At 52.1% G+C, this 27,328-nt stretch overlaps 1 protein-coding gene across 9 annotated transcripts in view; it reads left to right on the forward strand.

The window, feature by feature from the left end:
• TMCO4 (transmembrane and coiled-coil domains 4) overlaps window positions 1–27,328 on the forward strand; it is a 105,355-nt gene that overhangs the window by 59,686 nt on the left and 18,341 nt on the right. For all 9 annotated transcript variants that reach the window (XM_027521886.1, XM_027521829.1, XM_027521893.1 and 6 more), the window contains one exon: window positions 617–701. In XM_027521886.1, coding sequence (XP_027377687.1) covers window positions 617–701 — 85 coding nt within the window. The remainder of the gene's footprint in view (window positions 1–616; window positions 702–27,328) is intronic.

A 27,328-nucleotide genomic window follows, 5' to 3' on the forward strand; every position in this document is an offset into this window, starting at 1 on the left:
GCCTGGTTGGATCTCCTTGCAGTCCAAGGACTCTCAATGCATTGTTAAGGTTAACTGAATACACGTCCTACAACAGACGGTACCTCCCCCCCGGCCCCGTGCTATACAGTAGGTCCCCTCATCAGCCTTCCAATCCAGACACAGCAGTCTAACGTACTGTCTCCTCTTCTAGTCTAAGGCCAGCATTTCATACCCCGCTTTCCTCTCTAGGGACAGAGCAGTCCCCCTGCTCCACGTCACCCTTTGCCCTCTTCTCCATCGCATCTGGGGGTACCTCCCGCCCCCTCTTCCAGCTCCAGAAGGGCCCCCTTCACTGCGGTCATTTGCCGCACACAGGTAGACGGGGAAGGAGAGACGGCTGCTGGGCAATGGTGTGAGATAAAAGGGAATTAACCCAGTGAAACACTGCCTGTCAGCCTCAGAGGAAGCCGGTTCCCGAGCAGGTGCCCTCCTGCATAAACGCCTCTCCTGATGGAGACATCAGAGCCCGGGGTCAGGAACGGCACATCCACCATGCATGAAGTGCAAGGCAGCCGCTGACAGGTGTGCAAGGGCCGCCGTCATCAGGGCAGCCTTTCTGGAGCCGCTGTGCACACCTGTGTCCCTTCTTCCGCAGGGCCGGCGGCCTGTCACCCTGATCGGCTTCAGCTTGGGAGCCAGAGTCATCTACTTCTGTCTGCAGGAAATGGCTCAGGAGAAAGGTAAGGCTGGCTTGTTACAGGTGAAAACCCTTCCTGAGTCTGTCCCCAGGCCGGGGCCTCCACACAGGGGACCTCAAGTCTTGTGACTGTGTTCCCAGATCTTCGTTAAAAGCTTAAAATAGTTTGAAAAAGAAAAAATAGTTACTTGGAAAATCGTATATTTCTTCCATGTGTAAATTAGAGTGGATGTGAGATAGTCCTACAATAATGGTCTTAGTTTTCTGATGTGGTTTTTTTTAATTTACTTATTTGTTGATTTTGGCCGCGCTGGCCCTCGTTACTGCACGCGGGCTTTCTCTGATTGTGGCTTCACTGACGGGCGTGGGCTTCTCCCTGGGCGGCTTCTCCTGTTGCAGAGCACGGCCTCTACAACATAGGCTCAGTAGTTGTGGCGACGGGCTTAGGTGCCCCGAGGCATGTGGGGTCTTCCCAGAACAGGAATCCAACCTGTGTCCTCTGTGTTGGCAGGCAGATTGCTAACCCCTGGACCGCCTGGGAAATCCCGATGTGGGTTCTAGAGTGGGAGAGGAGGGGTGGGAGGGCTCTGAAGTTGGGGTGTTGGCAGGGCCACGTTCCCTCGGAAGGCTCTGGGGGCACCTCCCCTCTTCCGGCTTCCAGTGCTGTTCGTACTCCCCGGCTCGTAGACGCGACGTTGCTCTCATGCCTCATCCTCGTCACCTTCTGCTTTACGTCTCCTCTTCTGCCCTAAGGACAGTTTTGGTGCCTTCAGGGCTACCCGCTCAAATCCAGGATGACCTCGTCTCACGTGCAGGCACGTGTGTGCTCAGGCGTGTCTGACTCTTTGCGACCCCATGGACTGCAGCCCGCCAGGCTCTTCTGTCCTTGGGATTCTCCAGGCAAGAATACTGGAGTGGGTTGCCCTTTCCTCCTTCAGGGGGTTTTCTTGACCCAGGGAATGAACCCACATCGCCTGCATCTCCTGCATTGGCGGGTACATTCTTTACCACTGAGCCACCTGGTACCAATTACCCGTGTGTGATTTAATTTCTTCTGCAAAGACACTTTGTCCAAGTCAGGTCCCGCTCACAGGTTCTGAGCGCGTATCTCATTGGGGGAGGGGGCGCTGTTCCACCCACTACAGACACCTGTGGGAGCGTGGCATGCCGTTCAGTGATGTGCTTTCAGCGTGGAGGCAGTGGAAAGCCTGGATGCCTCTGCCCCAGCCTCAGGTGGGTGAGGCCTCCAGGACTGAATGCTGGCTTGTGACAGATCTGTCAGCCGGGGCTGCCGCCCTGGGGGTGGTTACGGAGGGTGAGGTGCAGAGCTCGGGGCACTTGGGGTGGTCCGCTGCTCTGCAGAAAGGGTTCCTTCTCTGGATGGGGCGAGTGACAGAGAACTGTCAACGATCTTTAATCTCACACGCACTCTGTTGGTCAGAGCAAGTGACGGTCAAACCATACAAGCAGGACTTGAGTGTTAGTTGCTCAGTCCTGTTTGAGTCTTTGCGATCCCAAAACAAATTGGATTCATTTCCATTGACCACTCTGTCCATGGGATTCTCCAGGCAAGAATACTGGAGTGGCCTGAGCATTCCCTTCTCTGGCAGTTCTTCCTGACCCAGGAATAGAACTTGGGTCTCCCCCATTGCAGGAGGATTCTTTACCCTTTGAGCCACTGGGGAAGCTCAGATCAGCAGGGTGGAGCAGTGCATTCTGTCCACAGTGGAGGGGGAAGGGAGCCAAATGGTGGACTCTGACTCTGGGGTTAGGAGGGCCTGGGCTTTGCCAGCCTGAGACCTGGGTCTGCAAAGACCAGCCTCTGCCCAGCTGAGGAACCTGGGTTGGGTAAGGATGCAGCCTCCCTATGCGTCCATCCCTCCATTTGCAACAGGAGGTTCACGTCACCTCTGGGCAGCGGCAAAGGGCAGAGAGACCATGGCAGTCAGGCCACCGGCCAAGTGCTGGCTCCTGACCCTCCCCTGGCCTTCAGGCTGAGGTGTCCCTGCCGGCGCAGGGGGACCTTGCACCCACCCCTGCTCTCTGTAGTTGCTACCCCCACCCCGGGAGGTTATCCTCCTCTGTGCCATCATCATCTTGCTCCTTTCCTGGTCATCCATCCCCAACCCATGCAGCAGACCATCTGCCAGGCTCCTCAGTACCTGGATGTACTCAGTACTCAGTACTCAACAGTTGTTGAGTCACTCACTTGTGTCGGACTCTGCGCCCCCGTGGACTGCCGCACGCCAGGCTCCTCTGTGCTCCGCTGTTTCCTGGAGTTTGCTCAAATCCATGTCCATTGAGCCTGTGATACTACCTAACCATCTTATCCTCTGCCACCCCCTTCTCCTCCTGCCCTTAATCTTTCCCAGCATCAGGGTCTTTTCCAGTGAGTCGACTCTTTGCATCAGGTGGTCAAAGAACAAGGCCACCTGGATGACACGTTCTTATTAACAGGACTGATTCTCAATTCAGAGGAGAAAGGCATACCTTTGGCTCCAGTGAGCATAAATTACTTGTTAGCTTCAGAACATTAATACAAGCCAACTCTTCAATTCCCCTGCTGAACAAATTGGATTCATTTCCATTGACCACTTGGCTGAGGCCATCAGAAGTGAGATCGATCGTCAGCAGCCTTTGGCAAGTGAGGCTGGAGACTGGGGCGAGGATGATGTCCTGCCTCTCCACCTTTGCAGGACTGGTTCCCAGAGCAGCTTCCTTCCGGCCCCTTTCTGGTCACTGCTTCCCCCCTGAACCTTTGCTGCCGACCGATAAGAACTGGGGCTCTGGTATCAGGCGGACCTGGATCCGGGTCCCAGGTCTGTCACCGACGAGCTGTGGGACCTCGGGAAAATCACTCAACTCCTCTGAGCCTCAGCTTCCTCATCTGACGTGGGGTTTGGTACACTCATCTTGGAGGCTCCTGGAGAGATTAAAACGAGACCGTGAATGTGGAAGTACCTTCCACAGGTTCAGTTCAGTTCAGTCACTCGGTCGTGTCAGACTCTTTGCAACCCCATGGACTATACAGTCCATGAAATTCTCCAGGCCAGAATACTGGAGTGGGTAGCCTTTCCCTTCTCCACGGGATCTTCCCAACCCAGGGATCGAACCCAGGTCTCCCGCACCGCGGGCGGATTCTTTACCAGCTGAGCCACCAGGGGAGCCCACGGTGCTTGTCATTTTACATCTACTTTCTGGCACACGTATTAGATCCTGAACTCCAGGTGGACAGGGTCTGCCTGTGCCCCACCATCTCCCTGGCACCCAGCACGTTTGAGAGCTCAGGGAAGGGCGGGGAACTTGACTCTCAGTGAGGGAATCAAGCGTGGGCTGATGTACTCAAGAGCCAGGTGCAGACTCCCCCTGCGCCAGGGGCTCAGTCTCCCCATAGCCCCTGGGGGAAAACTGCATGAGGCCACACAGAGGAGCCACTCAGGTGCTGAGAGCTGGAGCCAGGATCTGACCCCAGGGCGCCGGGCTTTAGTCCTAACACTGCTGTACTTTGCCAGGGGAGTATGGGTGGGAGTCCTCCAGAGGCCCAAGGGGGGAGGGCATTCCCGAGGCCCAGGCCGGCAGGACAAAGGAAGGGCTCTCAGCGTGTCTGGAAACGTTGAGTCCGGTGTTCTTGCAGCCTGTGAGAGGGGCGTTGAGCTGGAGGCGGGTCATGGTTAGGACAGGAGCCCCGCACAGGCTGAGGAGTTGGAACTGATGCTTAGGCACTCGGCCTCTGAACTGTGGGGCGAATGAAGAGCTGAGCAGGTCCTGCAGAGGGAGGCACTGGGGGCAGGGCGGGGGGTCAGCCCCGGACAGCCCGCGGTTCACACCCACACACGCCCATGCACGTATTCCCATGTGCTCACACACATTAACACATAGAGCAGCAACTCAGCCAGCCCCAAGGACCTCTGCCGCCCCCATTGTTCTCTGTCCAGGGAGGATTTTAAAAATAGAAGGAACTAGGATGGGAAGCTTCCCAAATAACAAGAGTTTGATCGAATCTGAATAGAAGCCCTGTGCTCAAAAGCACAGCTGGTTTTGTCCCCACCTGATCACCTCCTAAAGGAAAAACTTGAAGCCAGAATGCTCTGAACGAGAATGGAGAATCGTCTCCGTCAGCCTGGGGGTTTTCCCTCTGGCAACATCCCGTCCCAGCGTGTCCGGACGGGAGGGGAGGCGAGAGAGCACCCCAGTCGCCCTTTGCCTCGCCCTTGGTTAAGAGCTCTCCGAGAAGGGGTCTGCCCGTGGTGGCAGAGGCTTATTCCAGACGTGGGCTGCACTCCCGTGGTGAGAGGTGGGACACATTGGCGGGGTGGTGGGGGGGCAAGCCATGCCCTTTGACCCCATCCACCCTGCCGGCCCCCTCGGCGCCTCCAGGTAGACGGTGAGCCCCTGATACCAGGCCTCAGAGTCCTGTATTTGCCCCGTTTCTCTCTGCCTTTCCAGAGAGCAAGAAGGGAACTCCTGAGGGTTCATAGAAATAGGAAGTCAGAAACAACACACACCCACCTGCAGAGCGGTGCAGAGGGTCCTGAACCCGAGAGCCAGTTGCTGCTGCGCAGCCTCCCTGGGGGCCTGGGCCCAAGGCCAGCGGGGCCACGGAGTAACTTGAATGAAAACGTGGACAGACATTCACAAAAATAGGCTCAGGCGCCTGCGTGTTGAGCGGAGCCCTCTTCTTCCTGTGTCCTCTTTCCCCCTTACTGCCCACATTCTCTCTCCAGCCATCCACGGAGCCTCTGGTCTGCAGGACTTCACCGCTTACCACCCACTCCCAGGTTCCATCCCTGGGTCGGGAAGATCCCCTGGAGAAGGGAAAAGGCTGCCCACTCCAGTGTTCTTGCCTGGAAAATTCCATGGACTACACAGTCCGTGGGGTCGCAGGGTCGGACATGACTGAGCGCCCTTCACTTTCACCCAGTCCCCACCCATCAGATGAGAGGCGGACAGAGCCGGAAGGACTGCACAGATGCAGGCCTCAGACGGGGCCACAGACTCTTCCCCACCGAGAGACCCAGCTCAGCTGCTGCAGATATGCAGGCTCTGGAGTCTGGGCATCCCCTTTGAATCCTACACCCACTACGAGGCAAGCCTCACCTTTCTGAGCTCCAGGGGACTGGGGCAACACCCTGAGTAATAATAGTATTGTCGTCAAGGCTGTAAGTGTTACATGCAATAGTGCACACAGATGCTGGTATGTGAGAGCCTGAGGATTCTTATTGAGCACTTATTTTATGCTACGATCTGTCTTAAGCTGTATAAGAGGGAGCTGGCTTGAAATTCCCTGAAGGTCCCGTGGTTAGGACTGTACGCTTTCACTGCCGAGGACTCAGGTTCGAGCCCCGGTCAGAAACAAAGAGCCCACAGGCTGCACAGTGAGGCCAAAAAAAAAAAAAAAAAGGCAACGGGGGGGCTCATAGGATTAGAACACCACACACAGGTGACCTTAACCGAGGCCCCAGTTGGGAAAAATCGGCCTCCCATCAGAGTGGGGGCCCCCAGGTTCTGTTCCTCTCTGCTCCTGCACTCGCCTTCCCCCACCACCCTGTCTTTCTTGACAGCCCCTCCCAAGCGCTGGCCTGGGTTACTGGTGGGGCACCTTCAAGTCTGCAGCTGACTGTGGTCATGAATGAATTATTCACCCTTTGCCCGGAGCTGCTGTTTCACATCTAATTCATTCCAGCTCAGCTGTCTGGTTTCAGGCAGCCCTGCTCATTTAACACCCAATTAATCTTTACACAGAGAAGACCCTCTCCTAATTGCAGGAAAGCTGTCATTATCTGAGTTGGGGGAAATGTGAGAAAGGAATTACTCTAATACAATTGAATGTACTAATTGTCTTCTGGACTCCCTGGAGACCGAGTAATGCGATGTAGCGATAAATGAATCGCCCAGAGCACAGCACCCTTCAGCCAGCCTCCCCGGCCCTCTGGTCCCACCCAGCCTCCCCAGCCCTCTGGTCCCACCCAGCCTCCCCTGGCCCTCTGCTCCCACCCAGCCTCCCCTGGCCCTCTGGTCCCACCCAGCCACAGCCCATCCTTTTTCCCCTCCCCCAGGAAAAGCTGCCTATGGCATTAACCACCTCACAGCTTCATTTCCGTCCTGAGTGATGTTGCAGACAGCAGGGGGTTACTGCTTAGGGGATATGCAGCCATCCCCAAGGTACCCCTCGTCTGGTCCTGCTCCTCCCTCCAGCTCAGGGTGGGCAGCCTACTTTCAAATAGGTGTCTGGACCACGAACCCCTTGAGGGCAGGAATTGCGTGTGAGCAGCCTCTGTGCCTCGTGTATCTGGGATGAAGCCAACAGAGCGTGCACGCCCTGTAAGTGATGTGTCTAACATAAACAGTCACGCTGTATCAGTCAGGACAGGTGAGGTTACGCTGCAGTGACAAACACCCCCGCATCCTTAGAGGTGTAGCCCAGCAGAGGGCTTCACTGTGCTTCCGATCCACTGTGGGTAGGCGGGGCTCTGGTCTCTGTAGTCACTCAGCCATCCAGCCCAGTGGAAGCTCCCTCAGTAGGAGGTCGAGATTGTGGTGAATTACACACTAGCTCTTCAGTTTCACCTGGAACTAACACGTGACTTTCACTCATGTTTCGTCAGCTAGAGCAAGGCAAATCGACGTTTCTAACATCCGGGAAAGGCCAGTGAGTACTCCCACCAGGGGCTCCAGCTGGAAGACTTTACTTGGATTCTAGCCTCTAATTCTCAGTTGAAACATTAGTTTCTTTATCTACAAAATAGGGACTTTCCTCTCTTCCCTTACCCTGCCTCATAGCTTGCAGGATAGAAGAACCCCTTGATGGGAAGCCAGAGTGTGGCAGGTCCTGAGGATGCTGGGATGAGAGTGACAGAGGTTGATGGTACCCAGGAGCTCCAGCCACGGGACCCCCGACACAGACAGAAGCAGGGATGGTCCCCAGAAGGTTACCCACCAGGGGACCAGAGATGAGGCCAGTGTAGAGCTGGGTCCAGTCCGGCAGGGAGCAGGCTCCAGGCAGACAAAACTCTGAGCTGTGGTGATGGTGACTGGCTCCAGCCCAGGGCCCAGACAATCAGACATGACCTATGCCCTGGAGATGTAGAGCGAGTGTGCTCAGTCGCTGAGTTGTGTTCGATTCCTTGCGAGGCCGTGGGCTGTAGCCCACCAGGCTCCTCTGTCCATGGGATTTCCCAGGCAAGAATACTAGAGTGGGCTGCCGTTTCCTTCTCCAGGAGGTCTTCCTGATTCAGGGATTGAACCCGAGTCTCCTGCGACTCCTGAATTGGCCGGCAGGTTCTTTACCACTGAGCCACCTGGGAAGCCCTGACGGCGGAGTGAGTGAGTGAGTGGGTGAAAGTCGCTCAGTCGTGTCTGACTCTTTGCAACCCCCCTGAACTGTACAGTCCATGGAATTCTCCAGGCCAGAATACTACAGTGCGTAGCCTTTCCCTTCTCCAGGGTATCTTCCCAACGCAGGGATCGAACCCAGGTCTCCCACATTGCAGGCGGATTCTTCACCACTGGGCCACCAGGGAAGTCCCTGCTCTTGGCTCTGGTGTCTGTCACCACAGATGGGACAGATGTCTGTGCCAACGCTTGATGGTGTCAGTTTTGTTAACTCGGATCCTCGCAGCCTCCTCATGGGCCGGCATCTGACTCACCATATTCTATAGAGAGTGGACAAGGACTTTGAGACTCAGAGAGTTGAAGGGTTTCCCCAGAGTTGGAGCTGGGAGGTGGCAGAGCTGAGGCTGCCCCCCAACGCCTGGCCCTGGCCCTCGGTCCGGATCCCTCTCCTGCGGCCACGTCCTGCTCCCTCCCTCTCCCCTTGCTCTGCACTCAGGACTCTGGGTCAGGCCCTGTGTGTGTTGCTCACCTTGTGTCACCAGCTCCTGGCAGAGGCCCTGGCACGTACGAGGTACCCGGTAGCTGTCAGTGGCTGATTACCTGTCGGTTGATGAGGAACGTGAAACCTGTGTTTCATGTTCTCCATGAGTGCCACCTGCAGAGAACGGTGCCAAGGCCTTTGGTGGTGAAAGGCTGGAGCTGCATGAGCACGTGGACCCCACCGGCCCCGAGACCTCGGCCAGGGGTCACCCACGGCTCCTGGTGACCCAGGCCACTCCGCTTCTGTACCTCTCGGCAGGCGTGGTCAGCCAGCACGTGCTCGGCGTGTGCATGATCCGCCGGCTCAGATCCGGGACAGAACGTGCGTCTGCCAAACTTCGGGCAGGAGAGGAACATAACCAGGATTCCCAGGTCCATCTGCCCGCCGACAGGAGGAATTTGCTTTGGAAGTGACTGATCCTCTGACCAAGGGTATTTCTGGCCCCAGCAGGTGGCCGGGGGTGGAGTGCGGGGCCTGATGCCAAGAAAGGCCACCATCCAAGCACGAGAGACCCTAGGCCCCAGATCCAGTGGATTTTTCCTATGCATTCACTTTCAAAGGCCTCAAAAAAGTGGAAAGAGAGCTCAATTCAGACTGACTCATGGAAGCGGAGCCAGGAAGTGGCCACATGAACCGAGAAATCAGTTCTGCTTCAGCTGTTTATGCACTGATGCTTCTCTTCATTCTCAAAAGATGTGAAGGGAATTCATTAGTGACCCTGCACATTGTCTCTGGCCAGCGGCCCTGTCCACGCTGTTGGCAAGATGTGCTGGGATATGCTGGCTCGCCTGTTCATATTTTCACTCAGCCAATAAGAGCCCGCAGGGCCTGCCACACTCTGGGCACCCGAGCCGGTCCATGGCGTCAGCCCTGGCTCCCCCTTCCATCCTGCATCTGTAAGTTGGCTCCATCCAACTGCTTCTCCTGGAGACTTCAAGGTACACGAGACCGTGACCTGAGCGCAAAGCCAGGCCCTGCTCATCACTGTCCAGGTGCCCTTAGGTGAAACCACTTTGCCTCTGAGCTTCAGGCTGAGGAGTTAAAGGGGACACGGGGGCCTCCTGGGCTTGCTCGGGGCTTAACCACGAGCTCTGTACCTAAGGCTTCCCTGGTGACTCAGACAGTTAAGAATCCGCCTGCAGTGCAGAGACCAGGGTTTGATCCCTGGGTCGGGAAGATCCCCTGGAGAAGGGAAAGGCTACCCACTCCAGGATTCTGGCCTGGAGACTCCCCTGGACAGAGGAACCTGGCGGGCGACAGTCCACGGGGTCACAGAGTCAGAAACGGCTGAGCGACTTCCACTCGGTCTGTACCAGGGACCCCCACTAAGAGCTTTGCGCGTTTTCTCTCCTTTATTTTTTTAACTTTTTTTTTTTTTTTTTAATGTGGACCATTTTTAAAGTCTTTACTGAATTTGTTACAATATCGCTTCTGTGTTGTGTTCTGGATTTTTGGCCAGGAGGATTGTGGAATCTTAGCTCCCTGACCAGATATAGAACCCACAGCTCCTGCGTTGGAAGGCAAAGTCTTAACCACTGGGCTGCCAGGGAAGTCCCGTGAGTTTTCCCTTAATGTGCAAACAAACCTAAGATGCGGGTAGAGATCCTTCTCTTTTTCCAGTGAAGAGGCTGGAGGCGGGGACAAGAATGAAATGGATGACTTGGCACGGGGGAGAGGCACACTAGTGTGCAAGGGGACGGCCCGGGACCCAGTCTGACGGCTCAGCCTCTCAGGGCAGTGGGTGAGACCACACAGCGCTTGCTGTTACTGTTCAGCCGCTCAGTTGTGTCCGACTCTTTGTGACCCCGTGGACCGCAGCACGCCAGGCCTCCCCGTCCTTCACCAACTCCCAGAGCTTGCTCAAACCCATGTCCATGGAGTCCGTGATGCCATCCAACCATCTCCTTTATCGCCCCCTTCTCCTCCCACCTTCAATCTTTCCCAGCATCAGGGTCTTTCCAAATGAGTCAGCTCTTCACATCAGGTGGCCAAAGTGTTGGAGCTTCAGCTTCAGCATCAGTCCTTCCAATGAATATTCAGGGTTGATTTCCTTGAGGACTGACTGGTTTGATCTCCTTGCAGTCCAAGGGACTCTCAAGAGTCTTCTCCAACACCACAGTTCAAAAGCATCAATTCTTCGGTGCTCATTTTATCCCACAAACATCAGAAATTATGGACTCCTATACTCAGGGTTCCAACAGACAATTTGGAGTCATCTGGTTCAGACCCCTCACATATAGGATCCCCTTGACATCATCCATCAGAAGTCTCTACTAGCATCTGCTTACTTGCTCCCAGTGATGGGAAGCTTACTACTCTGCCCAGGTTGGTTAGGAACTTAGGAAGGGATCAGTTTAACCTGGAAGTCGATGGCTTGTGGGCTGTGGAACATTAGGCCCTGCTCAAAGAGTCTGTCAAGGCTGCTCGTGTTCACGTATTTCCAGGGAGGCTCTGGCACCACAACAGAGCCCCGAGGGCTTCAGAGCCTGGGTGGCCAGCGTGCCCCCAGGTCTGCTCTCAGGCTTTTCAGAAACAAGATTTTACCTATTTTGAACCCGGAGCTGATCAGAGCCCCTATTAAGCACATTCACAAGAGACAGCATTAGGAACTGAACACTGATTCACTTTGGTCCACCAGTAATTGTCAATTTCCTGCAAATGGAGCAGATGTCCATGCTCTCTGTCCGAGCTCCTGGGAAACAGATTATCTACCAAAGCTTCTCTCTGCAGGGCGAGGGAGGGGTAGCCTCCAGGAATTATTTTCCTGGCCATGGTGAGCCCTGGTGCCCCCCCAGCCTCACGAGCATGCCCCCACCAAGGGACCTTTCTCAGTTTCCCTCCCTCCTGGGCCTCCCCCTCACTGAGAATGTTGTATAAATGAGTCCCTTGCATGAGTCTGGTTGATAATAACTGAAGAATCCAGACCTCTGCAGTGAAGGAGCAGCCCTCTGGGGGTTTGGGGGTCCCAGCAGGGGAAGGAAGCACCTCAGTTCAGTTCAGTTCAGTCCCGTCCCTCAGTTGTGTCCAACTCTTTTCAACCCCATGGACTGTAGCCTACCAGGCTCCTCCCTCCATTGATTCTCCAGGCAAGAGTACTGGAGTGGGTTGCCATTTCCTTCTCCAGGGGATCTTCCCGACCCAGGGATCGAACCCAGGTCTTCTGCATTCCAGGCAGACGCTTTAACCTCTGAGCCACCAGGGAAGCCCCAATATATGTAAAGCACTTAGCAAAAATGGCTGGCAAGTCGCAGGCGTTCAGTAACTGCTATCTTTGTCCCTGTTACTGCTATGGTTGTACTTTCTCCTGTTATCACCCAGCTGCTATAACTGAGCTGTGGCTTCAACTACTCACTTCCTAGCCATCAGAGCAAAAGCAGAAAGCATTGATCCTATTTCTCACTTCCATAAGGGGACTTGGAGATACCAGCTCTGCTGGTAGTAAGACCTTCCTTTTCAACCTGTCTCACTCTGAGAGTTTCACGCTCTCCTGTGAGGAGCTAAGTGCTCAGGTTCAGGTTTAATTAGCCATCAGAGCCTCAAACAGCTCTGCCTTCTGCTCGCTGGAAAGGTTTACAGACCCAGTACCACGAAGACCACACCATGGCTGGGAATGACCTCTCCAGGGTGCTGCCTAATTGTCTGGAGGGTGGTAGCAGGGCTCTCTGCAGAAACTCAGGCAGGGAGATAATGTCTTCAGCTTTGAGCACCTGGGTACTTGAAAGAATGTTAATTGGGCGGCAAGTCCCAAGTTGGGCTCTCATTGGTGTAATTTTACATTTAGTAATTTAGCAGTTGCTGGGGGGAGAGGCTTCAGGGGACTGTTGTTGAACATGGCTCACAGCTTAGTCAGTTTAGTTGCTCAGTCGTGTCTGACTCTTTGCAACCCCATGGACCCCAGCACGCCAGGCCTCCCTGTCCATCACCAACTCTCAAAGCTTGCCCAAACTCATGTCCATCGAGTCAGTGATGCCATCTAACCATCTCATCCTCTGTCGTCCCCTTCTCCTCCTGCCCTCAATCTTTCCCAGCATCAGGGTCTTTTCCAGTGAGTCAGTTCTTCGCATCAGGTGGCCAAAGTGTTGGAGCTTCAGTGTCAGCGTCAGTCCTTCCAATGAACATTCAGGACTGATTTCCTTTAGGATGGCCTGGTTGGATCTCCTTGCAGTCCAAGGGACTCTCAAGAGTCTTCTCCAACCTTGGCCCAGCCTTAGATACCCCATAAGAGGGCTGTGGGGTTTTTTTGTTTGTTTGTTTTTTAATATGTATTTATTTATCTATTTGGCTATGCTGGGTCTTAGTTGCAGCACATGAGATCTAGTTCCCTGATCAGGGATCGAACGTAAGCCCCCTGCATTGGGAGCTCAGAGTCTCAGCTGCTGGACCCAAGGGAAGTCCTGTGAGGGCTTGCTGAACCGCACTCAGTGAAGCCAGCTGACTGAGTCACCGTTCCTGCCAGGTTCTTCCCATGAAGTGTCTCTTTGATGGTCCCAGCCAACCCGGGTGCGCCTAGGCCCCGTGGCCCATGGCAAGGCCCACTGCACTGCCCGGGGACCCTGGACCTGTCTCTTGAATGGTGCCACTGAGTGCTTACCCAGCTTGTCCAGGCTGCACAGCCAGTAAAAGGCAGGGTCGGGTCTGGAGCCTTCCTGGGGCTCGTCTCAGGGACCCTGGGGCGTGGCGGGTGCTCTGGGGTGTGGTCAGCCCAACGCTAGCAGGTGGCTTTCCTGGAAGGTCCTGGCCGAGTTTCCCGGGACACCTGGAGCATCTGTGGCTGCCACAGCACCATCTGGCGGTGACTTGTGGAGCACGCACCTCACGAGCCCAGCTCAGAGCGGGCTTCCAACAGGCGCCGGCAGCCCGGCCTTCCCTTGAGGGTTTGTGCAGAACTGAGTACCTCCTCCCTCTGTCTGAGAGATTTCCGTGTCAGCCAGCCACATCCTCCCTGTCTGTATTTATTAGACATCAGAGATACAAAGCAGCGGGGTAGTTCCCTGGCAGTCCAGTAGTTAGGACTCCATGCTTTCACCGCTGGAGGCCTGGATTTGATCCCTGGTCGAGGAACTAAGATCCCACAAGCTGCAAGGTGTGGCCAAAATAAAAGACGGGGCGGGAGCGGGGGATGGAGATACAAAGAGGGGGAGGATCTAGTATTTACCGAGCTCCTGCTGGGAAAGGTGTTTCCTGGCATCATCTCTTAGAGCCCTGCAAGTCAGCAATTCTCCAGCCCTTTCTGGATGAGGAGATGGACAGGCGTGGCCTGGCCCGGCTCCCGTGGCCCTATCGGACCCCTGCTCATGTCATCAAAGCAGAAGGTCTGCCCTCCTAAGCGTCACTGGGCTTTCCTGGCAACAGCTACCCAACGTGTGCTGTCGTTTCCGTGAACTTTTTCCCCTCCCCAGATGAAAATCAGGAGGAAATATTCTGAAAAAGAAGTTCTCTTAAGAAAAGAAAGAAAAACCAAATCCCATGAGTACATTAGCGATGTCCCCTTTTTCTTTAATGACCAAAAACTATACAAGATGAGGTTCCCATGGCACTTATTTTAAAAGATGGAAGGGAACTCAGATGGGATTGGTTTTGAGGATTCCACAGCATCGCAGAGGTCACTGGGAGGCCCCTGCCCTGTGCCAACCCATGTGGAGAAAGTCATTGGCAGAGAAGAGAAAGAGCAATGACCAGGTTTCTGATATGCCTCCAGTTACCCCACCAGGAACTTGAACTCAGGCCCATAGACATGCGTTCATGCTCACTGGGTCGTTCAAAGAGGCGAGCGGCTGCCAGAACTGGGCCCATGCCGGGGTCTGAGGCTCCCAGTTTGGCAGGGCTGTTCATGCAGGGATATGGCAGCGTTAGTCATAAAGACATTACTACCAGCAGCCTTATCAGTGATCTCTGCCCTGACTGTTCCTGACCAGCAATCACTGTACCATCTGTTTCAGAAATGGAATAAACAGTTATAAAGCTTGAGAGCGGGTAAGAGGAAGCAACCACGGGGAAATCTTACTTTGAACCCAGATCTAGGCACTTTAAGTAAAATTACCCAGTGGAAACATGACCACTGCTGTCAGAATGGGAGCCTGACATTGGAGTCCAGAGCACCTCAGTGTAGTGGACTCAGACTTGCTAAACTGTAGGCAGCGCTGTGGACCCCAGGTTATAAGCACTAGCAGAATGGGAATAACCGCTGCGGACTTTCAGCCAGGTTCCCAGCCACAGGCATTACCATACAGGTCCTCAGTCCAAACTACACAGATTCGCATGTAAGAGCAGCTTTAAAGATGAGGTCTTATTCCATAAAGTTTATAAAAACACATGGAAAAAAAAAAAAAAAAAAACACGAAAAACACCATATGGGAAAAGCGCAAAGAAGCAAACATCAAGATTAGATCCTTAATTTAATAGAATGGCCTAAAGGAGTGCCCCCCTCAAAAAACTAAGCATGATTACAATAATTAAGGACATAAAACATTGAAGGATAAGTGGAAAGAGTAAAATGTTGGGGGAAAAAAAAGTACAGGGAGATTTTTAAATGAAACCAGTGGAACTTTTAGAAATGAAAAAAATAGTCATTGAAATTAAAACTTTGGTGGGAAAGTTAAACAGATGAGACAAAGCTAGCGAGAAATCTTTCCCAAAGGAAAGATCTTTGGGGTACGTATTAGGTATGTTAAGGTCAGAAGAGCAATGGCTCCTGAATGGCTCACAATTCAACAATCTGGCAGTCAGAAGCACTTTACAAAGGAGAGGATCACTCTGATAATGAACATACCAGGGGGCTCCCTTGGACTTGAGACATACCATTCTAATTTCCCCTACAGGAGCCCTGGAGAAGGAAATGGCAACCCACTCCATTATTCTTGCCTGGAGAATTTCATGGACTGAGGAGCCTGGTGGGCTCCTCTGGGATTGCCATGGGAAATAATGAATTGGAAGATTGGTTTGAAGAAATTACTCGCAATGCATTGTGGAGAGATAAAGAGATAGAAGATAGGAAAGAGAAGGTAATGTTCAACAGTTGCCTAATTCCAACTCCAAAAAGGAGAGAATAGGAGAGAGATCCACTTTACTGACTGAGATTGACCGACAGGCGTGACTCCTAAGGTTCAGGGAACATGAGTCTTGAGCAGAATAAATGTGTTACACCTGCAGAGATCAGAGTGAACTCCAGAGGTAAAAAGGAATTATTTAATTACTTTTTAAATGAATTCTTAATACTTACAAAGAAACCTCAACTAGACCGATGCTATGCTATGCTATGCTAAGTCACTTCAGTCGTGTCTGACTCTGTGTGACCCCAGAGACAGCAGCCCACCAGTCTCCCCTGTCCCTGAGATTCTCCAGGCAAGAACACTGGAGTGGGTTGCCATTTCCTTCTCCAATGCATCAAAGTGAAAACTGAAAGTGAAGTCGCTCATTCGTGTCCGATTCTTAGCGACCCCATGGACTTCAGCCCACCAGGCTCCTCCGTCCATGGGATTTTCCAGGCAAGAGTACTGGAATGGGGTGCCATTGCCGTCTCTGACTAGACCGATGAGACTTCTCAAAACAATAGAAATCAGAAAAGGAAAAAAAAATTGTCAATCTAAAATTGTATATCCATCCAGCTAAACTATCATTTGAGGTGGAAGCCAAAAGATATTTTCAAAGACTGAGCAAGTTTACCTTGAAGAGACCCTTGCTGCAGTAACTACTCAAGGAACTCTACTTCAAAAAACAGTGAATATTACTGTTATAATATAGACAGAACATCTAGCACTGTTCCCGGAATCCAGGACCATGCTCGTAACCACTAGCTGCCTTTATCATACTTGAATAAAAGCCTCCAGACCCCGCTCTGCAGCTCTGACCACTGGCCCTCTGGACCTGGTTGCTTGATCTTGCACTTGATTAAATCAGTGCTTGAACACCCCACCTTGATCTTGCCCAAAGGATTCTGCTTTGGCCTATTTTCCAGTTCTCTAGGAGGATCCTGCCTTCATTCAGGGTCCCAAAACCACATCCCTGAAAACAGCCACTTGCCAACATCCTGGCTGGGCCACTTCAGTGCCCAGGCGACATTCCCACCCAGTGTTCCTCCCACTCCTCTTCTCACTGGGTGAGAATTCAAAGAAACATTTCCCTAGTACTGGTACCACCAGGGGTTTTTAACCCATTGCTTACTGCACACGAGCTCTCACTACTTTGCAGTGTTTCAGATGTATTGTGTATATCTGTGGTAGACTGATTGCAAAAAAAAAAATGGCCCTACTTCTTCACCCCTCCCTGTTTTCACATCTTTTCCAATATGACCTTGAAGCTCTTCCCATCAAGTGCAGTCTGTTTCTCCAGGCTTTGGATCTGGGCTGGCCTTGTGACTTGTATTCGCTAAAAAAAAAGTAAGTAAAGGAAATGACATCGTATCCATTTCAAACTTAAGCTTCAGAAGGCCTTGCACATGGGTTTCACCCTCGCCTTAAGAACAAGTCAAGACTAGCCCCCTGGAGGATGGAAGACACGTGAGGCAAAGCCACGTAATCTCAGCCAGCCCCCAGCCTACCCACCAGCTGGTCATAAACACGTGAGTGAACCCAGTGGGATCAAGCATGCCGGGATAATCTCAGCAGAACTGCATAGCCCATTGGTAGGCTCATGAGAAATAACAGATGGTTACCTCAAGTCACTGAGTGTGGGGGTTATTTGTCACACAGCAGTAGCTACCCAATAGAAAGACACTTTACTTGTGTATATGCGTATAATGAAACTGCTGGTGTTACGCTGGCTCACAGCCTGAAGCTGACCAGCAGCTGTGCTTCTATTCATGTCATCTTGCTCAGTTTAACCTTTCTGGTGGGGAAATGAGTGCCCATGCTAAGGTGGATGGCACCCCACTCCAGTACTCTGGCCTGGAAAATCCTATGGACGGAGGAGCCTGGTAGGCTGAAGTCCATGGGGTCACGAAGAGTCGGACACGACTGAGCAACTTCACTTTGACTTTTCGCTTTCATGCATTGGAGAAGGAAATGGCAACCCACTCCAGTGTTCTTGCCTGGAGGATCCCAGGGACAGGGGAGCCTGGTGGGCTGCCGTCTATGGGGTCGCACAGAGTCAGACACGACTGAAGCGACTTAGCAGCAGCAGCAGCAGGGTGTGGACCGACAGCCGTAACTGCCCATCAGAAACTGCGCAGTGTGACATGTCTCACTCAAACCCCTCTTTCTTTGCGTGATCTTTCCACCCACTTGGTTTGACAGGTGTTCCCAAGAGTAGCAAAGCAAAAGGTCGTGTGCCTTTGGCATGGTGCCCACATCAGGATGTCAGTCTTCCAGCAAACTCCAGCCTGCTGGTGTGTGTCTTGAGTCAACCGAGTAAGAACTGTTTATCTTGGCAAGTTGTGTTGTTCTATTTTTAATATTCGATTTTAGAAGATGTCACCGTTATCAAAAGACATGTTTTGGTTCAAGATTAGGGAAGTAGAGTAGGAGAGAAAATGTAGGGATCACTGAATTCCACTCTGCCCCTTATTGTGTGACTTTGGGCAAATTACTTTGTGTCTCTGAGGCAAGTTTTTCCCACCATAAAATGGGAGTAGTCCTGCTTACCTCCTAGGGTTGTTACAAGAAGAAAATGAAACAGTATATGTATAAAGCACTTAGCCTAGGTAAGCTGTGATGATGATAAGAAAAGAAGGGAGGTTAAGAAATAGAATACCAGACCTTCCTTCAAAAACAAACAACAAAGGAACGACCTCTGCAGCAAGGTCTCTCTCTCCAGCTTCTCTCCCAGCTCCTCTGAAGTTAGACCAGCTTTACTGCCTGTGATACTTGAAGGATAAAACCAAGGCAAAGAGTTCCTCAGTGAGCTCAGACACACTTAAACATCCTGACCTTGAATTCCTAAACTCTCACTTAGCTGAAAACTGCGTCTGGGGTGTCACTAGATACCAGTTGAAATGCAAAGCAGACTGTCATTCAGTCAACTGGCTCTTTCATCTCCAGCAGACATCGCCTTTGATGTGATTTCTTTCCCTTCTACAGAATCGCATCTCCCAGTTGCTTTGTCTGCAGCCAGACCCCGCTTTAGCCTCCCCTGGAGAGGCGGGTGGACAGCCACGAGAGGTCAGGCATGCAGATTAATTTTTCGGGCCCCCGGATGCCAGTAACAGCCTTACCACTTTGCCGAATGGAAGAGAAGGGAATCAAAAGGGAGAGATGAAGGCTTACTCCTTCCATGAAAAAATCATCCCAAATCCCTATAATCCATCAACGGGCTCCCTTAAACGGTTCTTTCTAGTGTGAACGTCATTCCACTGAAGGGTTGAGAGGAGGGGGACAGTCAAAGCTTGCCTTCATCTCCCTTCCCTCCGGCTCCTGGACCTCTCCCTCTCCCCTCCGCTGCGTCTGTGGGTTTATCTTGTGTGTACGTGTGTCTTTGGCATGGATTTCATTTGTGTTAGATGCAGTTCACAGCATTTTCTTCAAGGTCTGTTTTCTGGACCCGCCATCAGGAGATAACTTCCTCCTTCGTTTCCCACCTTATCACTCCCTGCACACACGACCCCCTGCCAGGAGGAAGAACATCCTTCTTTTTCGCTTCTCAAACTATGGTCTTTGCAGCGCGGGAGAATCTCATTACTGACAGTGTGATAGGCCTGTGGGAGCGTGTGATGTGGCCTTTCCTGCCATGTGATGAGATTTCTGTGTAGCTCCTAGAGGAGGCTGGTGGGAGAGACCTGGCAGGCACTGCAGGGCCTGCCTCACGTTCCGAAAGCACGTGGTCTGGAGAGGACAGAATGACAGAGGCGAAGCTGGGAGTGGCCATTCCCAGTGACACAGGGCCCCCCTCATTGTACAAAAAGGATGCTCTGTGGGACTCTGAAAGAGCTAGCCCTACTTGGTACATTTTAAGAATGTTTAGTTTGACAGAAATAATTTATCAACAACCTCAGATATGCAGATGCTACTACTCTAATGGCAGAAAGTGAAGGGGAACTGAAGAGCGTCTTTTTGAGGGTGAAAGAGGGGAGTGAAAAAGCTGGCCTAAAATTCAGCATTCAGAAAACTAAGATCGTGGCATCTGGTCTCATCACTTCATGGTGAATAGAAGGGGGAAAAGTGGAAGCAATGGCAGGTTGTATTTTCTTGGGCCTCAGAATCACTGCGGATGGCGACTGCAGCCATGAGACTGAAAGACGCTTGCTCCTTGGAAGGAAGGCTATGAGAAACCTAGACGGCACATTAAAAAGCAGAGACATCACTTTGCCGACAAAGGTCCATGTAGTCAAAGCTATGGTTTTTCCACTAGTCATGTAGAGATGTGAGAGTTGGACCTTAAAGAAGGCTGAGTGCCAAAGAGCTGATCTTTCAAACTGTGGTGCTGGAGAAGACTCGTGGGAGTCCCTTGGACAGCCAGGAGATCAAACCAGTCAATCCTAGAGGAAATCAACCCTGAATATTCATTGGAAGGACTGATGCTGACTCCAAAGCTCCAATACTTAGGCCTCCTGATGCAAAGAGCTGACTCATTGGAAAAGACCCTGATGCTGGGAAAGATTGAAGGCAGGACGAGAAGGGGACAACAGAGGATGAGATGGTTGGATGGCATCACCGACTCGATGGACATGAGTTTGAGCAAACTCGGGGAGATAATGAAGGATAGGGAGGTCTGGTGTGCTGCAGTCCAGGGGGTCGCAAAGGGTCAGACACGACTTGGTGACCGAACCACAACATAGAGGATTTTAAAGACCAAGGGTCCAGAGTGAAAGAATTCTTGCTGTTGTGAAGAACTAGCCATTCTCAGCTCTTGGGGGTTTTTTTGTGATTTGTTTTGTTTTGTTTTTTGAAAAGCTAAGACAATCTCCAGACTGCCAGGAGCACCCCAGTGGTAAAAGTGTCATATCAGGAATCTGGCATGATGAGAGCAGTTGACAAGATAGAAATTGATTTATCTAAATCCTGAGTGATAAAAAGCAAGGTGTTTGCATAACAGTGTGACTGTGCTTAATGCCACTGAACTGCACTCTTAAAAACGTTATGGAACTTCCCTGGACGACCAGTGGGAAGACGGAGCCTTCCAGTGCGGGGGCTGGGACCCCTACTCAGGAAACTAAGATCCCACAAGCCTCAGAGCTCAAAAATAAAAATAAAAAATAAAACAGAAGCAATATTGTAACAAATTCAATAAAGACTTTTTTAAAGGTCCACATCAAAAACATTTTTTTAAATGGTTAAGATGAAAAGTCATGTTACGAGTATTTTACTATTTTTTTTTTTTTTTTTTTAATTTGGGGACTTTCCTTGCGGTCCAGTGGTTAGGACTGTCTGCTTTCCCTGCCAGGGGTGCAGTTTCAATCCTTGGTTGGGTAACTGAGATCCCACAAGCTGAGTGGCGGGGCCAAAAAAAAAATGTTTTTCAGTAAATGAGGACGTGTTTAGCCGTAGTTCACAGCTCTGCAGCTGCTTCCCTCCAGGCTTCGTCCTCCGACCAGGTGCCCGGTGTCACCACTCCCCACCACTGACTCCTCACATAGTACCTGCAGTTAGCAGCTGGCTAGGAACAGGCACGGAGAAGGCAATGGCACCCCACGCCAGTACTCTTGCCTGGAAAATCCCATGGACAGAGGAGCCTGGTGGGCTGCAGTCCACGGGGTCGCTGGAGTCAGACACGACTGAGCAACTTTGCTTTCAGTTTTCACGTTCATGCATTGGGGAAGGAAATGGCACCCCACTCCAGTGTTCTTGCCTGGAGAATCCCAGGGACGGGGGAGCCTGGTGGGCTGCCGTCTATGGGGTCGCAGAGTCAGACACGACTGAAGCGGCTTAGCAGCAGCAGCACAAACAGGCGTGGTACTGTAATGGCGAAGCCATCTCCAAAGACAGTGCGTCCTGCCCACCATTTCTACCTCACTGCCAACTTGACTGTCTGCATGGGAAAAACAATGGATCCCACTGACCGGGCATGTGCCAGGCACCACCCTGAGCATATAACAACCTCACTCCAGCCCTGGGAAATCAACGTTATTGTATTATCTCCATTTTACACGAGGAAGCTAAGGCTCCAAGTTAGTAAATAACTGACTTCAATTCACACAAAACCAGCATTTGAAGATTTCTTTTGTGCTCAAGGTCAAGCAACTTCTCCCAGACTGGCGATTCCCAGCGTTTCTGTGCCCCTGGGCGCTTTCTGCTGGCAAACATTTCCCAGCCCTGCCTGTGGCACTTGTCACTCTTTCAGCGTCTCCTGGTGGAGAAAGTATGTAATGACAAAAAAAAAAGCTACCTGAATCCAGAAATTCTGTGAGTTTCAACAGCCATCCGATAGTTCTAATCATGGCACCTGCCGTGTGAGACAGGCGGCGTTTAATTGGCTGGCGGTGGTTTGCCCTTACGCAGGCCCTCAAATTCGCTCCGGATCTTTGCCCCCAGAGATGGAGCACCTTGAGCTACACCACGAAGCTCCTGAAGGGTCTGGAGATCCCGAGCCTTCCGTATCATGTAGGCCAAGCCCAAGGGATTCTGTGAATATGGCTGATGTTAGGTGCTTCTTGGGAGGGTCACCATGAGCCTCTGGCTCACACTGTCAGAAGCCAGGGGAGGGTCGGCTCAGTCAGGTCAGGGTCAGAAGGACCAGCTCCATCAGGGCAGGGTCAGAAGGACCGTTCATGTTCTTGCCCGCTGCAGACCGTAGCTAGCCACAGTAGCAGCCGTTGCCCTGGAGCAGAACCCTGGAAACCAGCAGTTAAAGAGCTGAGTGGGTGCTTGAGTGCTCAGTTGCTTCAGTCCTGTCCAACTCCTTGCGACCCTGTGGACTGTAGCTCACCAGGCTCCTCCGTCCATGGGATTCTCCAGGCAACAATACTGGAGTGGGTTGCCATGCCCTCCTCTGGGGGATCTTCCCACCCAGGGATGAAACTCATGTCTCCTGTGTTGCAGGGGCATTCTTTACTGACTGAGCCACCAGGAAAGCCCGAAAAGCTGAGAGCAGTGGTTAAATACTCACATTTACTTTCAGCAGAGTCAGCACTTGCTCTTCATTATCCAGTCTACAGAGATCCTCGACTGGCACCTCTCAATTAAAAAAAAATTTTTTTTGCATGTATTCTCACCACAAAGGGTTCATACTGCCGAGTCCTGTGGCTTGCTTTCATTCATCCCACAAGTACTTACTGAGCACAGCACCTCTGCCAGGTGCTGTTTGCTGAGGGCACTGGGGATTCCCTGTTGTTGTCCAGTTGCTCAGTCGTGTCCAACTCTTTGCAACCCCAAGGACTGCAGCACACCAGGCTTCCCTGTCCTTCACCAACTCCCAGAGCTTGCTCAAACTCAGGTCCATTGAGTCAGCAATACCATCCCACCATCTCATCCTCTGTTCATCCCCTTCTCCTCCCGCCTTCAATCTTTCCCAGCACCAGGGTCTTTTCCAGTGAGTCCGCTCTGCATCAGGTGGCCAAAGTATTGGAATTTTAGCTTTAGCATCAGTCCTTCCAATGAATATTCAGGACTGATTTCCTTTAGAATTGGCTGTTTTGATCTCCTTGCTGTCTAAGAGACTCTCGAGAGTCTTCTCCAACACCACAGTTCAAAAGCATCAATTCTTCAGCACTCAGCCTTCTTTATGGTCCAACTCTCACATCCATACATGACTCCTGGAAAAACCACAGCCTTGACTAGACAGGCCTCCCTGGGGAACTTGAGAAAGAACAGTCTCAGCCTCGGGAAGCTCCCATGTAGTGGCTGGCAGACTGAAAAGAGATTTTAAAAGACAACTAGGTCATGAGTCAGATGGTCTCAAGTGCTGTGGAGAAAAGGAAATCAGAGAAGAGAGATGGGACTCCTGGTCGGGGTGGGAGGTTGAATCCTCCTCCCTTTGGAGGGTGACAGTTAAGCAGAGAGGTGCCAGGGGAAGGCGTGTGGATGTCAGGGGGAAAGGCATTGGGAGGAGGGGTCAGCGAGGGAAAGGCCTGGCATGTTCTGGAACAGCGAGGCCAGTCTGGCTGGAGCAGAGCGAGTGAGGGGATGCGTGGGGGAGGTGTCGGTGGGCTTCAGGAGCTGCTGAAGATGACTTACCCCAGGAGAGATGGACCCCATGAGAGGGTCTTGAGCATGAGAGTGAAATGATCTGACTCTCCCTCCAGTGTAATTTACATACTACACAACCCCCCCGTCTTCAGTATATAATTCAGTGATTTCCAGCAAACGTACAGTCCAAAGCATTCCACGACTCAGTTGTTGAAAATTTCCATCCCCCGAGAAGGTGCCTACCTCGTGCCTATGACCTGACTTTTAAAGGGATCACTTTGGCTCCCGTATTAAGAATAAAAATAAGAGACAGAAGTCAAAGACAGTTTGGAAAAGTAGTGTTTCTCATAGCACACGTGAGTGACGAAAAGCACCAAAACTGGAGAGGAGAAGGCAGGACCGATGAGCACTTCCTGGCGCTTCAGTGGCCAAGACTCCTCACTCCCCGTGCAGGGGGCCTGGGTTCAATCCCTGCTCGGGGGACTAGATCCCACCTGCCCCAGCGAAAGATCCCACGTGCCTCGACTCCAGTCCAGTGCAGCCAAATAAATAAATACATAACTAAAAAGATAAAAAAAAAAAAAAAACACAGGAGAGATAGAGCATTTCTTCTCCACTGCTGGAGGGATGGCGCTGCCTTAATTCCAAAGTCCTAACAGGCTGAAGGGCCTCCACCTTCGCAGTAAAAGCATTGTATTGGAAACATACACAGGATTGCTTAAAAAATAAGAAATCCACACCTAAAAGCTGGACATGCCTGTGTCCTCTACTCGAAGGTGACCAATGCTTGTTGGACCCCTGACTGTTTATAAAGCTATGGGACTATCTTCACACCTTAAAAATTCACAGGAAGAAAAGCTGATGGTAGCAACTGGAATAAATCTCACACATTTCAGAAAACATTTATGGTCCCTGCAGTTAAACGGCGGTAAGGTGGTCTTATGTTCGTTATCATTGTTAAGATATTAAATCCCAGTTTCTTTTTTAAAACATTTATTCAGCTGTGCTGGGTCTTAGTTGCGGCACGTGGGGTCTAGTCCCCTGACCAGGGGTTGAACCCAGACACCCTGCATTTGGAGTGTGGAGTCTTAGCCACTGGACCACGAGGGAACTCCACGGTGACATGAAGGCTCACATGTGCCCACGCAAGGGCCCTTCTTGACTCTAAAAGTGGTACCTGAGTGAGGGTTTTCTGTGTTTTACCTGGAAGACTGGAATTTTCTGGTATTATAAAGTTTTGGACCAAACAATGAATTTTGACATTTTTTTTCCCCTGGCATCTAATTCAGTGGCCAGTTTTCTTAACTCAGACTTCCCCTCCTGGACTGTATCATTCTGGGAACAAGACATAGAGTTCTCCCTTGGGTAGGTCTAAAATGAGGCAATGGCACCCCACTCCAGTACTCTTGCCTGGAAAATCCCATGGATGGAGGAGCCTGGTGGGCTGCAGTCTATGGGGTCGCTAAGAGTCGGACACGACTGAGCAACTTCACTTTGACTTTTCACTTTCATGCATTGGAGATGGAAATGGCAACCCACTCCAGTGTTCTTGCCTGGAAAATCCCAGAGGCGATGGAGCCTGATGGGCTGCCGTCTATGGGGTTGCACAGAGTCGGACACGACTGAAGCGACTTAGCAGCAGTAGCAGCAGCAAGTTTTTTTGGCTAACACCTGTGTGTCACAGACAGTCTGCTTCGTGGCTTATCTCCAGGTTTGCCTTTTGTTCCAGAGAACAAATCATGTTTTAAAATGTAAGGAGAGCACCTATGACTGTGTAACCGTCAGAAGGGGAGGAGGTCTCGTTAAGTCAGTTTTCAACCAGGCTTCAGTAAACATGTTTCCAGCTCGCTGCCCACCCTGGCTGGATTTGACGGTTCTGGACTGTTTTATGAGTTTCAGCTGCTAGTCTCAGTTCAGCAAAAGGCAGCTATCTCTTTGCTGTTCATCACAGCTGTCTGATGGGAATCACGGCATCCTGGTGGTCGCCCTAGGCGACCTGGTGGGGAATGCCGCAATCCCACTGCTGGCCACAAGGGGTCCCAGCCCGCCAGGTGATGGCCCCTGGGGCAGCGGAGCTCCTGAGATAGATTCATCCGGCAGGTGCCCTGAGTGGCCGGCATCCAGAGAGAGCGCAAAGCTCCATCATTGGTCTTGACCCACAGCCGTTGGCACTGTGGGGTGATGATAACCCCTCCATGATCGCTGCGCTCTGAGTTGCTGCTGCCGGAGGGATGCCCAGGACCTGGCAGCTACCCAAGTGACCTTCGGCACGCCCCCTCCCCTCTGAGACCCCGTGTTTCCTCATCCGCCAAGAGCAGGGTTCAGAATAAAATCTACAGCCTCGCTGGAAGCACAAGCACCTGAAGTAGCCCTTACGTGGAAGAGCATCTGAGTCATCTTTACCATTCAACACGAACCACCAGCTTCCCGAGGCTTCACATCTTTCTGCCAGATTATCCTCTCCCTGGAAGCCAAGGAGTGACGTCAGGATTCTGTGCCAGAGAATCTGATCTGTCAGAGCCAGAGGAGCACAGGGGTTCTCAGACTCCCATTAGCCCAGAACCCTTTACTCAAAGTCTGACATGCAGCTCAAATGGAAACCAAATGCGCTCTGGTTAGAAACCGGAGCCCAGGAAGAGGAAGCCAGCTGCCCTGTGTCTCTCAGCAGGAGACGGGCAGGGCTGGCTGAGTTGTCCCTGTAGGGCCCACTCCCCAAGAATAACACGGAGCAGGTAACTCCCCAAGTGTAGGGGCGCTCAGGACTCTAAGAAGGAGCTACATGCTGGGAGGTGGGAGAGCAAGGCAGGCAGGGGGTCCGCCAGCTTCCTCTGTGCGTTCACCACCCTGGGTTTTTCCCCACCATGACTTCATCCCTATAAAGACCCTCAGTTCAGTTCAGTCACTCAGTCGTGTCCGACTCTTTGCAACCCCATGGACTGCAGCATGCCAGGCCTCCCTGTCTGTCACCAGCTCCCAGAGCTTGCTCAAACTGATATCCATCAAATGGGTGAAGCCATCCAACCATCTCATCCTCTGTTGTCCCCTTCTCCTCCTGCCTTCAATCTTTCCCAGCATCAGGGACTTTTCCAATGAGTCAGTTCTTCGCATCAAGTAGCCAAAGTATTGGAGTTTCAGCTTCAGCATCAGTCCTTCCAGTGAATATTCCGGACAGATTTCCTTTAGGATGGACTGGTTGGATCCCCGTGCAGTCCAGAGGCCCTCAAGGCAGTACCATAGCCACTTGTAGGCTCAGAGAAGTGACTTAGCTCAGAAGTCACTAAGCTGGGATTTGAACCCAGAGCTTTGCAGCTACAAAGTGCAGATACTGGCTGTCCCGGGGGATGGCCGTGTATTTACTCACCCATTCATTCACACCCTTCTTGAACCCCAAGGATAGACCAGGCAGCTGTGACCATGGCAAGCCGGAGCCCCGCCCTCCCTGAACCCAGAGGTTAGAGGAGGAGACAGATGTAAACAAGTGAGACAAGGCCAGAGCAAACAGAGCTGGCTCGGGGGTGGACAGCGGCTGGGGGTGGGGCGCGCGTGTGCACCCCGGCAGGCTGAGAGCAGCACTTCTCAAAGTGCGTGTGAGCTGTGGGTTTCCAGTCTGCAGGGACATCAAAGAGACACTGCTGCTCTGATCTATACTGAGAGGACGGACACCCCACGGGCCAGCGCTCATCCACGAGCTGCAGTGTGAGGAGCCCTTGCCTGAAATACCCTGAACCGCTAGGTCAGCGCCGATGCGTCCACTCCATGCCCTTTCGCCCCCCCTCTCCTCTGCACTCCCGCCTTACCGCCAGG

This window comes from Bos indicus x Bos taurus, chromosome 2 (genome assembly GCF_003369695.1).
Source record: "Bos indicus x Bos taurus breed Angus x Brahman F1 hybrid chromosome 2, Bos_hybrid_MaternalHap_v2.0, whole genome shotgun sequence".
Classification (NCBI taxonomy): domain Eukaryota; kingdom Metazoa; phylum Chordata; class Mammalia; order Artiodactyla; family Bovidae; genus Bos; species Bos indicus x Bos taurus.